General features: G+C 38.2%; 1 protein-coding gene across 4 annotated transcripts in view; it reads right to left on the bottom strand.

Annotated features, from left to right (window-relative positions):
- LOC145977868 (flotillin-1) overlaps nt 1-15,357 on the bottom strand; it is a 42,254-nt gene that overhangs the window by 6,656 nt on the left and 20,241 nt on the right. For all 4 annotated transcript variants that reach the window (XM_083110199.1, XM_083110197.1, XM_083110198.1 and 1 more), the window contains 4 exons: nt 7,809-7,939; nt 4,512-4,596; nt 3,504-3,691; nt 2,070-2,280 (listed from right to left, as the gene is read on the bottom strand). In XM_083110199.1, coding sequence (XP_082966325.1) covers nt 2,070-2,280; nt 3,504-3,691; nt 4,512-4,596; nt 7,809-7,939 — 615 coding nt within the window. The remainder of the gene's footprint in view (nt 1-2,069; nt 2,281-3,503; nt 3,692-4,511; nt 4,597-7,808; nt 7,940-15,357) is intronic.

Below are 15,357 nucleotides of genomic sequence, written 5' to 3'. Positions count from 1 at the left end.
ACACATCGCTTCAGCAGTTTGGGCCAGAGTAGGCCATTGGAGAGAGGACCAATGGAGCAGCCATTGTGTCCAATAGTGTTGAACACCCTCTAAGTGCATAGAACTAGTGCAATAGTGTACAAAATGGACAAATTGCAGGGTTTAAAGTGTCCAGTAGTGCATGGAATCAGAATCCATGAAAAATCGGAACAATTCCAAACCACATGGTGTGGACAAAGGGCCTTCAGAAAACCAAGGGGATTTGCATCCAAAGGCATCCACATTTATTCAGCACATCCTTTGTCATATATCTCCCTGGAACAGTGCATTTGCAAGTAAATAACCATCTGCCTTAAGACCCGGTCACATTTTTAGCCTAAATTCTCAGAAACCCCCCCCATTCAAATTTGGAGTGGTAAGTGAATTGCACAAAGGCCCATGTGTGATGAAGTGGAAGCAGACTATGTAAGTACCATGCTCTTGTTACCTATGTGTTGGTTATATGTGTAAAAACACACCTATAAGTTTGTTCAGTGCTTGTATATAATTAAATGTGAAAAATCCAAGAATATTAAATGTGTCTTTCCAACATCTTGGTTTATTAATTCATATTTGGGTGGATAAGTCCAGGAAGCGTGCTTCTCGCTCCGGATTAAATAGGCTGAAAGTCCCTATGATAAACCGGCAATCATTCCTCGGAATGGATGCTGGTCAACTGGGGACATCCTCCATGTATATGGTCACAGGAGGACAGCGTAGAGCTGCACGGGCATAAGTACGTCCAGGTTACATAGCCAGGTTGTAAATTCATTCAAGCCCAAAGTTGGTGAGTAGGTTAGGTTCACCTATCCTGTTTGCGGCAACGTAACCTGGAGGCACGGATCCCTGGACCAGCCGCGTAGACGACGACGTTCTCTCGCTTCGCCTTCGTTTCGCACGGATCGCACTAACTTCAATCAGTGTTGCCAAGGCTCAAAATATAAATAGTGACCCTCGTATGATTGGTTACTTGCCGTTACTTGTTTGTGTTATTGCAGTGTGTATGTGTGTGTTGCGTCAGTGAGATGATTGGAATGTCAGCCGCAATGTTCACGTTACGAGGGGGGCTGATAAGTTCTCGGGCCAACCCAGAAGGACTTTAGCTACAGGCACGAAAGTTTCAGGCTATTCAACGTATTCTCCCCGAAAGTCTACACACTTGGCACTTGGTGGATATCAGTTTGAACAACTCTTATAACACAGGTTAGTGCTCGTTTTGCAATATTTATATAAATGTCTGCATATGTCCATAAAAATAAGCGAGCATTACAGGCTGCAAATGTCGGCATCTCCGTCAGCGCCGCCCGCCATGCTTCTCCCGATCTCTCGGCTGAAGATCGAAATGGACGCACGGTATTAGAAGCAATAAAAAATGGAGCGAGATTGGAGAAATGAGTTTCTTAAGAAAACAAAAGAGAGACACAAAATTCATTACACCTTTAGAAGTATTGAAGGTCGAGTTACTGAACACTTAGAGGGAGTTAGAAAACAAAGACTCAACGTTTCTCAACACATCAAGGCATACCACAGCACTGACTAATTACACAATGAATATATTCATGATGGATGCGGTAAATGTCTTTCTAGTATTACCTACGTGAAATTTCATGTTTGTGCGTTGCACAATTGGACAGTTTTTTCCTAATTTCCAAGGCTCACTGCCTTCATTCACTAAGAGTACGGCATCTGGAGCAAAGATGGTAGAGTGTCACTTCTTTGCAGAAAGTACAGCAGACAATGTAAGCCATGAAACACACACCAGTGCCACCAAGTGGGAGAAAATGCAACTACCGCTGCCCAGAAAAGAGGTGATGTGCTACCATCATCACTCCAGATGCCATACCCTTAGTGAATAAAGGCAGCGAGCCTTCGAAATTAATAGGAAAAACTATCCAATTGTGCAATGCAGAAACGCAAAACTTCATGTAGGAAATGCAATGAATGTAGTTTTCATGATAAGAGTGCATCTTCAAACATTTACAACTGTTCAGATTAACTTAAAATCACTGAGATATCTGTATAAGTTCAACCTAGCTTTATAAGGATCCTACCTTAGGAAGTGTCTCCAGAAGCATGTCCACCATGGCTGCTTCTTTGTACTCTTTCCAGGCATCTGCTTTCTTCGCCATCTGCTCTGCTTCTGCCCTTGCCTTGGCTTCAATGGCGAATGATTCTGCCTCCCCTCTCACCCTCAGAGCTTCAGCTTCTGCTTCTGCTTCCAGAATCACTCGGTTCCTGTTGGCCTCTGCCAACTTCTCCAGCCTAATTGTGAAACCATGCTATTAGTACCAACACAAGGTATAACCCAAAAGTAAGTGTACCAGTAGGCTTTAAAAAGAGCATTTTTACTTTCTTATCAGAATCACCAATCCTTACAGTACTATTATAGTGGAACCACAAGCAAAGAAAGCCTGCGCAGACCCACAACTCCTGTGCACCATACTCCCGCATGGAGGGGAGTGGCAGAGTGGACCATGCTTCTTTATGAACTGAAGAAGAGAAAGGCGCGAGGAGACATTTCGCCGAAGGTTCGCTCTATAAGAACGGACAGATACAAATGTTTGGCTAATACTGAATCAATATGCAACCAATCTGATATATAAAATTGTTCATAAGAGAAGAGGTGCTCCCTCGAAACTTGATGTCAGAATAAATATAGTTAAAAGCACTAGACAATGGATAATTTCCAATTAACATTGCATGCTACCACTGACGTCAAAAATCATCAAAAAAGTACTTAACTGACTTGTGTAGCAATAAAAACATATAACTACAAACTTTATCTGAGCTTTCCAGAAATCTAAAAACGAGACTTAGTACAAATGTTGTACCACTCCATATTTGGTGGAAATAGTTGATGCTACAGTGGGATCCATGAGTATTAGCCATGCAAATTGTTCATCACCATGTTCGTGCACTTTATTTGATCCAATAAGAGCTTCAAGAATTAAAAGAAAACTCAAAACAAGCTGTTGACAACTTCTGAACCAGCCTACATAAAAATCCATCACTTAATACATATAGGATATAAGAGAAAAATTAATGAAAATAGTCATGGATAATTTGCCAAGCAATACTAGTGGATCCCACTGTACAACATTATTGTACAGGCAATGAGAGTGAAATTTTAATTAAAAAAATTAATAGGATAAAAGTGGTTTCCATTACCTCGTGACTGTTGCAAAAAAGGTCCAAGTGATATGTAGGAATATATTAGGACACCACTACATGCATTACCTTATGAATTGCCACACACAGGAGATGCACTACATAGAAATTTAAGCTAAAAATTCCACACAAGTAAAACAGCAGAAGCAAAAAAATCTGGTAAAAACAGGGCTGGCTCAGTTGGTAGAGCAATGCTAGAAAACAGGTTCAAGTCCTGGAAGAGATTGCATTTTCACCTACATTTCCCCACTACATACATGTTGCCTAGTCATGTGGTCAAGACAATACTTTAAGCCATGCCATCTCCTTAGCATTACCTGTACTTTTCGGCCTCTGCTGGTCTTCGGACTGTAGCCTCGAGTTCTCTTTCCCTGCGCTGGATCTCCTGGTCTTGCACTGCAATCTCCTGGGTTCTCTCAACGACAAGAATCTGCATCTGCTCCTCCTTTATGCGTTGCTTGGTCTTAGCTGCCTGAAGCTCATATGCGAGCTCTGCTTCTGCTTTCTGCAAGCACAAGAAGAAACAATCATGTTAAATTGCAGGACTACAGTGTTAATTTACCAAGAAGTATGGAGGATGATTGGAAAAACAGAATACAAAGCCTGTAAATTCCAGTAGGTATTCATTAGATGAATACAAACGAACTCAAGTGAAAGGATACTTCATACACTACTTCTCAATATAGTCTCCACGGTTCAGGCATTTCTCCCAGTGCTTCACAAACTTCATGATGCCTGTCTTATAGAACTCGGGATCCTGTTGTCGGTGCCAAGCCCTTACTTCATGCTGCACAACATCATCTGAGTGAAACTGGTGTCCTATGAGATGCTTCTTCAAAGGAACAAAGAGATGTTCGTAGGTGCAGCAATGACGCTGATTTCACTTGGATAATGTTGTCAAGCATGAAGAAAAGGTTGGGCTCCGACAACAGGACCCCAAGTTCTTTAAGACAGGCATCATGAACTTCGTGAAGCTTTGGGATAAATGCCTGAACCAGGGAGGAACCATGATGAGAAGTAGTGTATGAAGTATTCTTTCACATTAGTCTGTATTCATCAAATAAATGCCTACTGGAATTTACAGGCTTTGTATTCTGTTCTTTCAGATCAACCCTTGTATATATTTAATGCTTGATATTAGGGTTGAGCCAATACCAATGTTGATGTATTGGAAAACAGGAACTGTGGCAATGCAGTTTAAGCAATCACTAAGAACTACCTTTTTGTCTTCGCAGCTCTTAAACGTAAACTTTTCCCAAGATGAGCATACACTTTCTTACAGACAGTGAATATGGAATAAAAGTTTATAATTCTGAAAATCTCACCTTTGTTTGCACTTCTACATCATAAGCTGCCTTTTTAAGTTCAAAATCTCTCTGGGCTTTTGCAATTTCAGTATCATTCAGGAACCTGCAAAAAAAATTGAGGGAAAAAATTATTATAGCTTACCATTTTACTATTTGGCACACAGCCAAACAGGAAGGTAACTCTACACTGGGACAAACTAGATATGGGTGTTCCAGTGTGGGAGCACTGACAGAAACAATTCCATGGAGATAAAACAGGAAGGAAGGAAGGGGGGAAATAAAGGCAAAACCAGGGATGCTCAGTTGGTAGAGCAATGGCACAGTAGGCCAGAGACACAGGTTTGGGTCCTGGTCGAGCCTGCAATTTTCGAAGATACGAGGCGTATTCGTAAAGTAAGTACCATTTGCAAATATTGCCGCTGTAGAGATGCAGTCGCGACCGTGTGAGTTCTCGCTGACGTCATTCATCCGTTAGTTAGCCACAGGCACGAGTGGGAGCAGGTCAAGCTTTTTCTTCGTAGTTTTCTGAAGGTTTGAAATGTTGAAGAAAATCGATCGGCCTGCCGACTGTGAAGTCCGGTCTGTGATTTGTTTTCTCAATGAAAGAATTGTTGAATTCTTGCCTAGAGAACAGAACACCAACAAAGATGCCTGCTTCGACACATTAATCCAACTGCGTCGTGCAATTCAAAACAACAGATGCGGAATGCTTAGCGAAGGCATTTTGTTGCTTCACATACAGCCCAACAAACTCAAAATTTCATCATGTCATTCGGCTGGGAACAATTGTTCATCCGCCAACAGCCCTGAGTTGGCACCAAGTGACTACCATCTCATTCTTCATCTGAAGAAGTTTCTTGCTGGTCAGCGTTTCGACGAGGATGATGACGTTGAAGCAGCAGTGCATGGATGGCTTTCGTTACAGGCGGGAACATTCTATGATGGTGGGATACAAAAAGTAGTGCCACGCTACGACAAATGCTTGAACAATGGCGGAAACTACGTAGAAAGTAGTTTAAGGTCTGTAGAATGCAATGCAAATAAAAAAAGATACGAAACTATTTTACTTTATTTTTTACACCCTTTCGGTACTTACTTTCCGAATACGCCTCGTATCATTACAGGTTTCTCCAATTTTCATAAATGACACAACACTGGGCCTTCCCCATGGCATAGTGGTGACATCTTCACCTTTTAATCAAGAGTTTCCAGTTTTTAATACCCGGTGGAGGCACATAGTAGTTCGGATCTCACGTTAAACTGTAGGTACAGTACCAATAAGCCTCACTGTGCATAAAAGTGGACTTAAACACACAACTCAAACCAAAACAGTACACACTCAGGATTCTTGCTTCTGTTTTCTACACCAAATTCACCGACTTTTACAGGTTCTGCAGGTGTCTGTTAATACATGTCCAGTCCATGCTACAATGCATTAAAATACTGCAGTGGAATCACAATTTTGCATTCCCGGATTTTAAAAATTTTATTGCATTATACATTCAACTGGCATGGTCAAAATAGAGCATAATGTTATAAAATTTTCCTGGATATTATTTCCCCACATTTTAAGCTTTTTCATCTTGGTCCCCTGAAAAACAAAAATCAAGGTTTCACTGTAATATAGACTGTCCATCAAATAATGGTGAGTTATCAAAGGTCACAGATTGGGAGGAAACAATAAGAGAAAAAAATTCACACTTAAATAAAGTGAAACCACCGAGTTTTTAGTATGCATGAAAGTAACAGGGGGAAAGGGGGTGTGAAAGTGCATGTTTGTTCTGGCATATCCAGAAGGTAGTACCTGTTTGTTACAAAACAACAGTGAAAGAAGTAAGTCGAACAAAACCTTCTCAATCTCACTCTGAAAGTACATACAAGGTCTGTTAGAAAAGTAATTAAGACTGATTTTCTGTAAACGATGAATTTTATTCTTCTTAGAAATCAAGGTTATCCCCTTCAAAAAAAGTTCCCTTGGGCCACAGCGATGGAGGCGTTGTTTCCATTGTTCGTAGCAGTGCTGGAAGACTTCTGCTGGAATACCTTTCAGCTCATCGGTTACACTCTTCTGGATATTATCCAAAGTATCAAAATGGCACCCTTTCAAGTGGTTTTTGAGCAAGGAGAATAAAAAAAAGTTACAGGGACTGAGATCTGGCGAATGGGGGGGGCTGAGGAACCACAGGAATGCTTTTTTTTGCCAAAAATTCATTGATGGAGACTGCCGTGTGACATGGTGCATTGGAACAATCTTGGCGCACACTTCCTCATGTCCAAATCTTGTGTTAAAATTTGATGGACGGTAAACACGTTCAAATTTAACTCACTACTGATCATTCTCAACGTCAATCGACGATCTGACCTCACAAGAGACTTCACTCTTTCCACATTGTCATTCGTTATTGAGGTTGAAGGTTTTCCCGCATGAGCGTCATCTTCCACTTGTTCTCGGCCTTCTAAAAAGGACTTGCGCCATCTGAACACTTGTGCCCTGGATAGTGCATGTTCTCCATAAGCCATTTGTAACTTCTCATAAGTCACAGAAGCGGATTCCCCAAGATTTACACAAAATTTGATGGTACAACGTTGCTCGAACTTTTGTCAGTCCATTTTTGTAACGCACCTCACAAACACAACTTCACTTCAGACGCCCTCAACCATCATGTAGCTACTGTAGCAAGTTGAAACTTGTACTGAGTCAACGGCAAGCATTAACCTAACTGTCGTGTGAAGGTGGAGGCAGCAGCGTTGCCGGTTCATGCACAGTGCTGCGCTAGTCTCATTACTTTTCTAACAGACTTTGTACCTTAAGCTTTCTCTCTCTCTCTCTACATGGGTAGCCAGGGCATTTAGTCAGTTACTCTAGGAGACAGGTTTTTGCATACCCTAGTCTCACACTTCTGCCGGCAGTGCATTCCTACACATCATCTCACTGTTCATTCATCAATCATTTCATCACCATAAACTTTCGTAATTAGACAATGAATTTCAAAAGGTAGGTTACAATATCTAATAGACAGTTGTCACTTCCCACCTGTCAATGTTTTGGTTTGTCTTAATTCCAACAGAAACATTACTGTTATGCAACTTAAACAAAAGTTCATGCACAACTGAGTCATACCAGGTGACCTTGGATGCTGTCTCTGCATCCTTCAGCCAATGGACTGGCAGAAGAACTGTGTGTCGAAGGTATACAAAAACTTGTCTCCCGGTATGATAAGGGCCTCAAAATATTGTTCAACTTCATTTTTTATTACCACATGGGTACTGCTTTCTGGACATGCCTCGTATATACTTATCTACTGAAAAACTTGCCTGGCTGCCATGCGTTCCTCTTCAGCTATGGCTTCCTTGATCGTTGCATCGCGCCTCGCTTCCGCTTCTCCGATTCTGGCATCTCTCTTTACTTCAGCAGTTCTTGCCATTCCCAGGCTCTTCAGATAGCCCTAAACAAACAAAAGCAAAGCAACAGTGAGAAACATTATGCAGGTTCAACCAACACATGCATTGTGAAAATTTCAAAATACCTATCTCCAACTGTGGTTTATTCACATAGGTAAGCCATACCCTCTTGATGTATAGAAACAAAGATCCTATCCACTTAATAAGACAGCAATTGATAATTTCTTGACGTGACATGAGAAGTATGTCACCTAGGGCTGAGCTGATACCAATGCATTATATTGGCCGATATCAGGGAAAACCATATCTTAATTTTTTAATCTTGTAATTTATTCATTGATACCAGACTGTGGAGTTTGGATATTTCAATGGGTCTACAAGAATGCTGTGCAACACTTCAATGATTACATACAAAATTCAAAATTTTCATTTATTTGGCATTGGTATTGCATAGAAAATAGATTTTGTGATTAAATTAAATCTATTTTAATATTACAATATAATTCTTGAATATTTTAAAGCAAGAATCTGGCAAATTGATGTATACAATTGCAGTTTAATATTTTTCTAATAATATTAGTCAAGAGTTTTGAACAATTTTTAAATACAGTTTTCAAGCACCCTTGAGAATTACTACGATTGGTTGATTTGCTATTTTACTTCGCTTTTGTGCCACTTTTGGCTAATTTGCGAAGATGGGGATGAGTGATGATATGATGAATGGACATTCAAAAACATCCATGCCCAGGCCAGGATTCAAACCCGTGACTCCTGGTATCGTAGCGCAATCTGCTAACCACTCCACCACAGAATTACTATGAGTATCAACATTGATGTCAATATTGATTCGGAGTGGCACCTTAATACCAACACGTTACAATAATAGCCAATGAAAGTTCAGGCTATTTTTATTAATACAGTGGAACCTCAACGTATTTCAGGGGACCATGACGAAAAAACTTAGAATGCAGGAATAAGTAAAATCGTAGAAAGTTTTGTAACATTATGGTTCACAGTGCTCAAAGTGAGGTGTGATGTAGGAGGTGGTATCCACCTGCCCGAGAAAATTTTTGCAAAGTTTTGCAGTCAATCCCGGAATAAGTGATCATTTGACACAACTCAGAAGTCGGGAATAATGTTTCCTATTTCTGTTCTTTGGGGCACTCAGCTTGTGCTAGAAATCCTAATTTCATACAGCAGCATCACATCTTCTAACCAAAACCACATTATCTCACACCTAAATGTTCGGTGTCTCAATTATGGTGCCATAGTTTAATCAACAAAAATAAATGGGAATAAATGGTATATGATATAGTTAGGCTTTAAAACTTATCTTAAAATTTATATATCCTGTGAATTGTTTCAAATGTTTACAATTTTCGGTTCAAAGTGCAATCGGCTCAGCCCTAAACAAAACCAGATCTCGTCTTCATGGTTTAGAATGTTACTTAAATAAAGATATGCACCACTGATCACAAAGGAAATACCATATTTACACGTGTAAAATGCGCAACCTCGTTTTTGATGGTGAAAGTGACAAACAATTATATCTCGTATATAATGTGCAGTACAATCCAATTTTAAGAAATGGTTTTCTTAGTTGTAGGTCATAAAGCTGTTGCTATGACGATCAAGAGTGAATTACATCATACCTGTAGAATATAATGACATCATACCTATTCAATGATTCCATTCACCTGTTGCTACATGGACCATCAGGAGAATATTCTCTTGTGTAAACAATAATGGCACTGCTTTTCTTGGTGTCGCAGAACAATACATTACAAAGTGAAAAATTGTGGGAAATGGCCTTCAAAATCTTATACATGGCTTTGCTCATTCCTTCTTTACTTTTGCTAAAAAAACTTCAAAATATATACTTTTTCAGGGACTAATGTAACATATAGTAACTAACATAACGAGGCTCATTGAGGACCCTGAAACTAGCAGATAGCAGCAGCATAAGATTTCTTCCATTAAGCCATTTACATACTCCTTATATACATTATTATTTGGCCAGTAATACATTTTAATTATTATTTTCTTTTTCCTTATCTTTTCTTTCATCCAAAGTACCATAAAAATCAGAAAGGTCCTTCATTTTGTGATGAGGTTATTTCAACCGCATTTCACATTAGAGTCACTATCTTGAATGGAATACTGTTACCATATTCAGAAACTGCAGGATTTAAGCTTTACAACGATATATAACACAATAGGGTTCCGTAAACATAAAAAAATAATGCAAGTGTCACAAAATCATGGAATGACCATGTACGGTTTTATGTTGGCTGTCCAAATTATTCCGTGCATAATACGCACCACAATTTTTGGGGGCAAAAATTTTGGAAAAAAGTGTGCATTATACATGAGTAAATACAGTAGTAGAAAACAATTAATGTTAGTGTAATATACTTACATAAAGAAACAACGTGAAAATTAGCAGTCTGTAAGAAACTTCTTACCAACATAACTTACATCTTCCTTTCTGATAACTATGCTGTGTCCTAAATCGAAATTAATATTATTTAAGATGGCAGAAGCTATCTTGGTAGATAGCATTATAATATATACATTCAAAGCATAATTTCTAAAGAAATATCATCATATTATTGATTATAACAATCAACGCTACAGGTACATATATCCACAAAACATGCAAGTATCCATGCATAGAGTGCATAAATAGCATAATATTCAGTGAAAATATATCATACAATTGTGAAGAAAAAAAATTGTGAAAAGAATGACAGCCATAGTGAGTGAACTGCCATCTATCATGCTTAGAAGCACCACAAGAACTGACTTATACTGGATATGTAATGATCTCATTTGTATCATTCAACTCCAAAGCTGTCTAATCAAGAAATATAAACTGTCAGGCATTCACAATCCTTGTTTGTCCAGAAAGCTAATATGATAAATTCAAACATTAGCAATTTATTTTTAGTGGTTCATGGACTGAAATACAAATGTAAAATGACCAACGTATCCTGAGGGAGTTTTGTACAAGTTTCAGATTTACACAAGTTCCTGATTAGGGCTGAGCCAATACCTATGCCGATTTATCGACATTAATTATCCTGGAAATTATGCAATATTCCAAGTTTCTTTTTATTTTGCACCAATTTTGCACAAAAAAATATGTTTTGTGGTTACATAACATCTATTTTAATATTCTGACGCAAGTCTTGAAGCAAATTTCTTGGTAACTTGATGCATATAATTGGAGAATAATATTTACACACCAATATTGATCAATATTTCGAAAAAAAATATTGCAATTTTCAGGTATTGGCTTAGCCCTAGTCTCGATAAATAGTTAACACAGTAAACAACCTACAACACAAATATAAGTTTTCACCAATGGAACACAATATAACTACATCAAGGCCTATTATTAAAAGAAAATTACATTACATAGTTCAATTCTTTTCTGGACAAACTGACCAATCTAAAAAGAAACAATATTTTACATATTATAAATACTTTGTGCATGACAAAAGTTTGTAAGCTTGTGAAAACATGTTCAGAATGACCATATTTTATTGTCAACATGATACATCCATATTTTGCAATCTAAATGTTTAGCAAAATACATAATAAGAGAAATACATGCACAAAACACACAGTGCGGTCCATAAGTTCCCGTATTGATTTTTTTGCAGCCTTCCCATTAACCCCATCTAGCGGACGACTGTTGAACTACGTAGTTTGAACCCTTTCGAACAGCCATGCTGAGAGGCATCAGTCTAGCCGTTGTTGTTGAGGAGTGCGGACGTCTGATATAACCTGGTGGTGTGGGTGTGTGTCAGACTCGGGAGATTGACGAGAAGGAGGAACAGCAGGTAGCAATTAAAGTTTGCTGCAAAGCTGAATTTTCAGCAACAAAAACACTGGGACTGATTCAGAAGGAGTACAGTGAGTCAGCACTGAGTCTGACAACCATTTTTGAGTGGCACAAACGTTTTCGGGAGACAGCGAAGGACGACGAATGCAGTGGTCAGCCGACAACAACTTGGACCACCGAGAATATGCAGCTGTCGCTAATTGATTAAAGAGGATCGGAAAGTGATGTCTTGGATGATAGAAGGAACAATAAACATCCCCAAAACAGTGATTTTGCGGATCTTGCATGAAAATTTGAAGATCTGATTTCACCTCTCGTGATTTTTTCCTGCTGCACGAAAATGCCCCAGCTCATTCGGCAACTATTGTTGCCAGTTCCTCGTTGAAAAGCAAGCAAGTCTCCATGTTGCACAATCCACCTTATTCACCAGATTTGTCACCTCCGGACTATTTCCTTTTTCCAAAACTGAAAATGCACCTGAAGGGTTCAAGATTCAACTCGATTGAGGAGATCCAGAAGGCTGTGACCGACAAACTCAACACACTTCCGAAATAAGACTTTTCTGAGGCCATGAAGAGATTGAAAACTCGTGCTAAGCAATGTATCTCATCAAATGGATCCTATTTTGAGTAAATAAACAGTCAAAACTCATACGTCTTTGACTTTGAATTTGTTATTGTCTTAGTCCTGGAACTTAAGGACCATACTGTGTACTAGTCGTTCTGAAAAATATATGCCTCTAACACCCCAATTGCTTGCTTTCTTAGTGCAGACTTAAATTTACAAAATATGATCACTCTGACAAGTAATAAGAGAAACAGGTGATAGAACCATGCCACACTCTAAGGATTAAAAATACTGTTAACGTACCTTTGCCCCCTTTGATGCACAACATAAAATCACTAATTAAAAACTAATCATAATAAAACAGTAATTGAAACTACATGTTAATTAATTATGATAAAAGAGAACAAAACAAATAACAAAATTATCACTTAGGATTTTAACCAGGAATTATGTTAATAATATGTGAATGCAATTTCCATGTAAATTACTTTTCAGATTAAACATGTTCCCAAAAACATTACCGAACATCAAAATTTCGAAAGAGTACTTGTATGGTGTTAAAATTGGTCACTGAAAATTTTGAATTCATATGAATGTCCACAATATGTCTTTGGATTCAGTTATACAATGACCCTTGGTAATAATTATGTCTAGTAAATAACACTCTTAATGCAGATATGAGATTGACTTTTGTGTATTATCAGGTTAACTAACACCATGAATTAAAGGAAATGAGGGACGAACGCCAAGAAATTGGATGCAACCAGCCACATGGAATCTTTATTAATGGTAACACCTCAGAATCTGCCTTGAGTGGATGAGGAAAACCACAATAAAAGGTGGCCGGCCATATGATTTCTTTGTGTATTTTATTCATTTTGTAGTGATTTTCTCCTGCATCTGGCTAACTTCAGCAATGAGGATGAATGACAAATAAATGAACCTGATGAAGGGGTACTTGCAAGGAAAGAATCAAACACAGGGAACTACCACCACACCATGCCTTCAGACCAGAGCCAGAACACAATGTATTTGTAATTTTACTTTTGTTGAAGGGTAACCCAACACTTATAAACAATTTAAAAATTGTCTACATTAAATGACACAAACTTTTCTTAATTGTACACATTGCTTGTTGAATTACACTGGAAAAAATCTGCATCTACACTAAAGGAAGTGCTGAATAGACTTCCATGTTGGCAACGTTTTAGCACTTAGTACATACTTTCTTTAGGCCAAGCAAATTAAATCAAATCAAAATATGCAGACAACCACCATGGAGACTTTGGAAGCTTGAATCACTGCTTGAAGAAGAACCTGAATGAGATTCTAGGTGCGAAGTAACAATGGATAATTCAAATAATACTTGGTTAGTGTTTGCATAATATATATTGTATTGATAATACTGGTCTGTCCCCCCCACCCCATGGAAATTTGCATTATTCATTTCAAGTTACAACAAAAACAGAAAGCTTGTTATATTTGTTGTTCAGTTAGTTTGTACATTCAAATAGAATAAACGAAGTAAAAACATAATTAGATAAAAACAAATCGGGTGAAATATAGGAATCAGATTATGTTTTTTCATATTCTACCATTTAATCCAAAGAAAAATAGTAATTATTGTATAATAATAATTATAATTACTATATTGTTCAAATCCGGGAACTTTTCTAATAGTGGAAGCGGCCCCGGCGCCCACCCAGCGTCGAATAACATGGGTACCTGGGGGAAACCCTGGGGGGTAAAGGCGGTCAGGGGCGTGATGCTGATCACATCACCCCCCACACCCCCTATACGCCTTCATGGCGTGGTGCTATGCACAGGGGAACACTTTACCTTTACCTTTTATATTGTTGATTTTACTTCACGTTTTGTACCTCTTGGCTAATTTGCGAAGATCGGGATGAGTGATGAAATGATGAAATTGATGAATGGACATTCATTCACAAACAACCAAGCCCGAGTGGGATTCGAACCTGGGACCCTTGGCATCGCAGCTCGATGTGCTGACCACTCGGCCACATGGTCCGGCTATAATTACTATAACAACAACAATAATTATTGACTGTTCAAATTTTATAAATGGTCTTGGAGAAAATTCTGGCAATGCCCATGTGTACAATCTTCCTACACATTTAAGTACTTGAGAAGTATTGTTCGAAATGTCCATCATTACTTCTCACACAGATTCTTCCAGGTTTTTCAAGCATTCAGTCAATCAGGACAACCAACACTTTCTGTTGGGCCAGTGTTTAGTTTCAAGATATTTGTCGTACATGACCTGTTTTAATATTTTTCCCAAGGCAAAATATTACTGTACAACAAAAATGGTATAATGATAACACTGTAACATTGTAATCAAGACGACCCAGATTTGATCCACATTAAAACTGTAAGTCCAGTCCTGATTGCTATGTCTGAGCATAAAGCGAACCTAACTTTGAGAACAAAAACCATTAGCAAAATATTACAATAGTTAAAGCTTGTGCAGGTTCAATAAACATTTCAATAACATAGTAGACAAGTAAATTTACATAACTTTTAATTGTTAATGTATTAATACCACATAAAGATGCTTAGCACTAACAATACTTTGAAAATGTGACAACTTATTGAACAGGTTTTACACACAATGTTTACAAATATACTGGGCATGCGAACATGCAAAAAAGTTATTGATGAGAAAGAAGAGCACTGGAAAATCTTAAATACACTTTTCTCAGGAGGCAGTGGTTGAAGAAAAGTATACTGCAGGAAATCTAATATGTGGCAAAGTGAAAATTCTTGAGATGTAAAAACAGAGTACTTCTTCATTATGTAGAAAGAATTTACAACACTGGAACACCAATATTCAGATTACATTAATTCAAAGGATACTTACATAGAAATTCATGCAATCAATAGAACACAGAGAAGTAGGAAACAATTTAGAAATAACGTTTTAAAAGAAAGTAGATAGAAAAGTACTCTGATTTTACATCCGTACAAGTTATTGTTTCTTGCTAAATATATTTAACCCTCCTGGAATGAATAAATTCTGTT

The sequence above is a fragment of the Lepisma saccharinum genome, chromosome 23, assembly GCF_977018435.1.
Source record: "Lepisma saccharinum chromosome 23, izLepSacc3.1, whole genome shotgun sequence".
NCBI lineage: Eukaryota > Metazoa > Arthropoda > Insecta > Zygentoma > Lepismatidae > Lepisma > Lepisma saccharinum.
The sequence above is the reverse complement of the archived record's forward strand: the minus strand, read 5'-3'. Positions and strand labels throughout refer to the sequence as shown.